Source organism: Euprymna scolopes, chromosome 19 (assembly GCF_053919585.1).
Source record: "Euprymna scolopes isolate OS-2025 chromosome 19, ASM5391958v1, whole genome shotgun sequence".
Lineage (NCBI taxonomy): Eukaryota > Metazoa > Mollusca > Cephalopoda > Sepiida > Sepiolidae > Euprymna > Euprymna scolopes.
Genome location: NC_136500.1, coordinates 146,492,583 through 146,498,582, shown reverse-complemented (window position 1 = coordinate 146,498,582; position 6,000 = coordinate 146,492,583). Strand labels below are relative to the sequence as shown.

The following is a 6,000-nucleotide window of genomic DNA, read 5'->3' as shown; positions in this document are numbered from 1 at the left end:
TCATCGTGAGTTTTTTTTTTACAGAATTTCATGACAGATTTCCTGGCATTGTTTCGAAAGAAATGGTATTAAATGCCTTTTACTAAAACAGAAAGACAAGCCAAGTTGGATTTATTTATTGTTTGGTTGTTCCTTTTTGACAATACCAAATAGCATGGGAGTCTGAGAGAGGTTTGAACTATATATATATCTGTGAAAGTGTGTGTATGTGTGTCTGTCTGTGTACATTTCCCTACGCAATAACTCTGTCAATTTTTAGTCTACGGACTCGAAATTTGATATGCAGGGTACTGAGATTTGGGAAAATCTTTGTAGTCCGTTTTCGGCCTGAAATTTGGCTGCTAAGGGGTCAAAGTTCAAGGATTTGAAAACTCTACCAAACTCCACCAATTTTGGGTCAAAACAATTGAAATTTTAGATATAGGTTCCTTGGACATGAATCTAACTTAATAACTTGATTTGAACCCAAAACAAATGTTAAGGGGTCATAATAGAGGTCAAATTTTCAAAAAATTTGACCTCTGCGTGTGTATATGTGGATATCTATATATAAATGTGTGTGTATATATATACATATTTACATTATGTATGTATATATTATGTATATATATATATATGTGTGTGTTTATGTATATATATGTGTGTGTGTTTATGTATGTATATATATGTGTGTGTGTTTATATATGTATATATATATATATACATATTTATATACATATATATTTTGTATTAACAATTTGAATTTAGATCACCGCTATAAAAACCAAATAACCAACATTCATTCCATTTCATAAAGACATTCATTTTGGCTCATTTGAAACAAAAACATTTTCATGTCATGATCGCACCATATTTTTTGAGTTCTAATGACTGTGTTTCCCTTGGAGGGGGGGGGGGGGGAGGAGGTCTTTTCACATTACAAACACAGTAAATATTTTCAAATATTGTATTTTATTTCTTTAACTTAACCTTCGGAGAGTCACAAAATAAAGACAAAACATTGAATACATAAATTATTTTTTTATTTTTTAATATTGAATTTTTAAAGGTCAAAAAATAATATATTATGCCGCATTTTTATCCTTATGTTGTCATAGAGAATATCGCTAAACTAATATTTATTTAGTCTTTAGGGTTGGGGATAAACAAAAAATACCATGAAGCGAAAAGTGAGATTCATACTGACTCCAAAATATGTGGTGTAAATTTAAGATTCCATTGTAGCATCTAGTTTGTGCAGTAAACCAGTTTGTGCAGTAAACCTCAGTTTCCTTGATCTACTAAGGTCTGTACATTAATAAATAAATAAATACGATGTGTTTAAAGTTGTATGTACATATTGACGTGAATATTTTTAAATTATAGCTGCATATGTGAATTTTAAATCATTTATAATTTCCATCCATATCGCAAAGACACTGAATGACAATTTAATTTTATGTTGCAACAATAAAGTAGTGCGTAAAATTAAGTTATAAAGTTACATTCTTCTGGAGGTTGAAAGTTCAATCCTCGGCGTGAGCGATACTCAGAATATAACTGCAAATTACTTAGAACTTTTAACCAATCATGGATGACAGAATGAGATCACGCGGATTAAATAAAGGGTTTTGTTTGAAATTCTGTGCAAATTCCCGAGTTCAACAAGATTCACCTGAAGAAGGTCAGAGGTTACATTGGCCGAAACGTAGTCAGAAGAATTGAAATAATATTAGAATTTAATGTTTTTTGCATTCATTCTTTTTTGCGGACTGTTTTTCTCATTTTCATAGTCGTTTTTTTACCAATATTTCGGCCAACTAATTCTTTGGCCTGCTTGGGTATGATTGAAAACACTTTTTTTTTTTTTTTTTTACAAGTTGGTCACCAGTTATCAAGACCCGGAAGCCACTCGGGGATAAGGGTTATTGTATGTACAGTACGTTAGTATTGGAGATTTGATAAAGTGTCTTACTTAAGGGGGCGGTTCATCAGGAATTTGTTTATGTTGGACTTGAAGACATCCAGGTTGTAGTCAGGTGGGAAAGAGGCAAACGGAACAGACTTGCACAGGCGTGCACTTCTAAGAAAAAAGCTTTGTTCATGGAATCTACGTTTTGGTTTAGGCACAGATAAAGAGTGGGGAAAATTTTTGGCAGTGGTTTCAGCTAGACGGGTGTTTTTCGTGAAAGAGTGGTGAGGGGGAACACCAGAGATTGGAGTTCAGACGAGCACTTGCCATGGAAGACAATGCTCACCTGGAACTGTTGAAACTCAACACCTCTATCAACTCACCATAAATAATCGTTATTTTTTTCAAACAGTTAATTTTTTTTTTTGGGGGGGGGGGTCACCAACTCTTAGAATCTGTTAACATTTCAATATCAAACGGGTAGTTTGGATTTTAATTTTTAATTTGACTTGTAGCTTTTTACCATGGTTGTGTGAGCATTGGATTGACGTACAGCAATAGATGTGATGAAAGTGTAGTATCTGTTCTGTAAAAAGTTGGTACTATAATATTGCAGGGCCTGCACTAATCGCAGTTTTGCTAAAAGAGTAGATGTGTGTCTTTGTCTAAATATTTAACCGATAAACTCTTAAACTATTCTTCACATAGGATGGTTTATAACAAGTAAAATCTCTGAATCGATGGATAACGCTACAGATTTGTATTTCTTTTTGTGACAAAATTCAATTCATTTCTTCAATATTAAATCTTATCTCTTGATTTCCACATCGGAAGGGAACGTGGCTGGAGCGTTAAATGTTTTGGTTTTGGTTCTAGCTGATGGCAACCAAGTCATCTTTTGTTTTTAAATCTTTTCAGATCTCTACAATATATTTGGTACAATATAATAATCAATAGAGAATTGGCTTTATAATAATAAATATGAAATCTGCATGAATTGAAATATATTTAAACATATTTTACGACCAGGCAAAGCCAAGTGTCCCCTACTAGTAAATACTAATTTGTTACAATTCAGCAATAGAGATTGAAATAATTAAACAAAAGGCTGAAAAGTACAAATCGTAGAAATGCTGTGAATACAACAATCGCAGACTAAAACACAACGCTTTCATTTAGTGCAAACTGTACGATATTCACTTTCTCGTTTATCATTTTTCTTGTCTTTCTTATTTTTTCGCTCGCTCTTCACAACACTCACTTCCTTTAGTTTTTCATTTTTCCCCATCTATCACATATTTTTTGTTGGTCATGATATTCCTTTCCTTCCAACTATGTATGATCGTATAAATATCTGTGATCGGGATATGTCCGAGAGCCTCAACTTCATAAACCGTTTATCTTATTGATGTATTCATGTTGCGTACACTCAGAGAGCTTCATGAATTTAGCGCAATAGTAACAGGTGCCCGGCAGGGTTTCAAGCATAATGCCAGCACGTTCTTCGACCCTTCCCATCTTGTTTTCCATGAGAAGCAAGGAATACGAATAGCTGCCCACTTGACGCAAGTATTTCGCTTTGGTTGACCGTCGAATATCAGGAATGTGTGCCAATCGGTGTAATTCAGTCAGGAGTTCTTCAGTAAAATTCTTTTGAATCTGCAAAGAAAAGAACAACATTTAATATTTGTTTTATTTTTTTTTTAATGAGGAGAAGAGTGTCACTGCTTATCAAGGCCTGAAGGTCACTCGAGGATAAATGGTTGTGCCTTTGGTTATTAATAATTTTTATAATCATTGCTATTAATAGAAGAAAATGACTACAAGAGGAAAAGAAAAACAGAGAATAACATTACTATAACGCATACTACTGCAATGTGTCAACAAAACTCCACCAGTTTATGTAATAAATCGACATTTGAATAACCTGGTGGAGTCAAAGAATTGGTTCACTGCAGTGTTAAGCATAGAATACAGCATAATCTTGTTGATGTACTGGTTCTTGTACCAGGTGCTGTATGCAGGAGGATGTCTGCACTTATTGCAGCTGCTATATCCCACCTGACCTTCAGTTGTCTTGATCCTGTCCTGCTACTGAATTAGGCTGGTTGGGATGAGAGAGTGAGGCTGGCTCTAGACGCACCAGCTTCACAGCAAACGTGCCATCCATCATCCCTAGGATGATCAAATGGTCTCTGTCATTCCGACGAACAGACTTTCTCACACATATTCATTATAAAACGTTTACTAGTTGCAGAATATGCACTAACATGACTGAGCGTCTTCCAGCTGCACGATCTGGGATCAAGCATTTGCTTGATTTATGTTCGTTTGTCCATCTTTTCCTTTTGTCGACCTTTCAACCAGCTTCAACATGCCTTTATCATATTTTGCACAGCCCTATACAATATTCAATCCATGGTGGTAGATTGTTTTCATTCTGTCAGCCATTACCGTGTATAAGTCTTAAGTAATATTCATTTGCCAAAGCGGTTTTTCTATAGGTCGACAAATCCTCTCCAACCTCTCATATGCGGATGACGTTGCTCTTGTCAATGAATGCACGCATAAACTTCAAGTTTTTGTCAATATATAAGCAAAGAATGCAAAGGAGTTTGGATTAGAAATGAATCAAGAGAAAACAGAGTGCATGTCTACAGCTAAATCACAATTTAACCTAAACATGACTGTTTGCAGTAAACCCATCAAACAGGTCATCCAATTCATTTATTTAGGACATAAACTGACTTTCTCCAGTGATCATGAGACGACATTGAAACAGAATCGGACTGGGCTGGGCTGGTTTCCAAAAACACAGCACCATTCTAAAATCAAAAAAGGGCGCCGATAACTGTTCAAGTAAAGTTTATGTCCTCCCAGTAGTTTTATATGACTTTGATTGTATCACGTGGACTAAACAACTAGCCAATTGCATTGAGGTGTTTCAAAATCAATTAATGCACTTCATTAGGGGACAAAAAATTTTTTTTTTAAATATCCACCCGCTGTTAAACTACTTCCCTACCCTCTCTATTTGATAAAATCAAAAGTAAAACCCTTAAACTTTTGGGCCATGTCAAACGATCAACCACTGGCTTGTCAAAGTTATGCTTTGAGGGTATGTTAGAAGGCAAAAGAGGAAGAGGAAAGCCAAGGAGAAGATGGAGATATGAAATATGAGTCTCTTAATGACTGGATTAGATCTGATGACCTCAGAGGAGGATTAAATCTGGATAGCATAGGGAGATGTGTGCAAAACAGGAGACCTCATGGGTTTGGTCGCATCAAAAGAATGGATGAGAAATCTTGAGTTAGTAGATGTAGAACAGTTGAGGTGACACGGTTTGTTTAGCAGGTGAAGACAAAAGAAAACTTGAGAGGAAGAGGAATAAATAAAGACCTGGCCAGAGATAGGTTTAAAAATTGGCCAACACGTGTCAGTGCATAAAACAGACATTAAACTAGATATGATGAGAATGATGATGATGATAATGATTGGACCTTCACATTCTAGAAGATGATCGGTACTTGAGAAAGTTTCTTGCTAAAGGAAGCAGCATTAAATGTTACAATTCCGCTACAAACGGAACCTCATCCTCTAGGACAGGGGTCAGCAACTCATTCAACTCCGCGGGCCAGATCGTGTCATAATGATGGGTAACAGTTAAGGAAAATTACAGAAGGCAGATTCCTGTCGATCTAAATATATAAACCATAATGAAAATAAACATTGAGAAGTCAAGAAAAAGGGAAATCTAAAATTCAAAAACACCAAACAAAAATTGGTTTTCTCCAAGGAACATCAAAATACTTCAAAATAAAGAAAAAAAAATCACTCCAAGCAAAATGGATGAAATTATGACGCGTATGTTTGAAACTGTTATTGTACAGATAAAAACATGGACGGTTGAAAAATTCAAGCGACTTACATAGGGTAGGTGGCAGAGGTAAGCAACAGAAGGTCACTGTTTAAGGAATGAAATCAAAAACCGCTTGAGACAATATTGTCTCTTTGAAGCTGTCCCCAGTAATCAGGCTTGCGGGCCGGTCAAAAGGTCTTCGCAGGCTGAATCTGGCTCACGGGCCATAGGTTGCCGATCCTTGCTCTA

The 6,000-nt window shown here is 35.6% G+C and overlaps 1 protein-coding gene across 1 annotated transcript in view; it reads right to left on the bottom strand.

The window, feature by feature from the left end:
• Positions 1-1,240: 1,240 nt before the first annotated feature.
• LOC145240037 (uncharacterized) overlaps positions 1,241-6,000 on the bottom strand; it is a 50,908-nt gene continuing 46,148 nt past the window's right edge. The window contains exon 9 of the mRNA XM_080103624.1: positions 1,241-3,550. Within this exon, the coding sequence (XP_079959750.1) occupies positions 3,278-3,550 (273 nt within the window). The 3' untranslated portion in view covers positions 1,241-3,277. The remainder of the gene's footprint in view (positions 3,551-6,000) is intronic.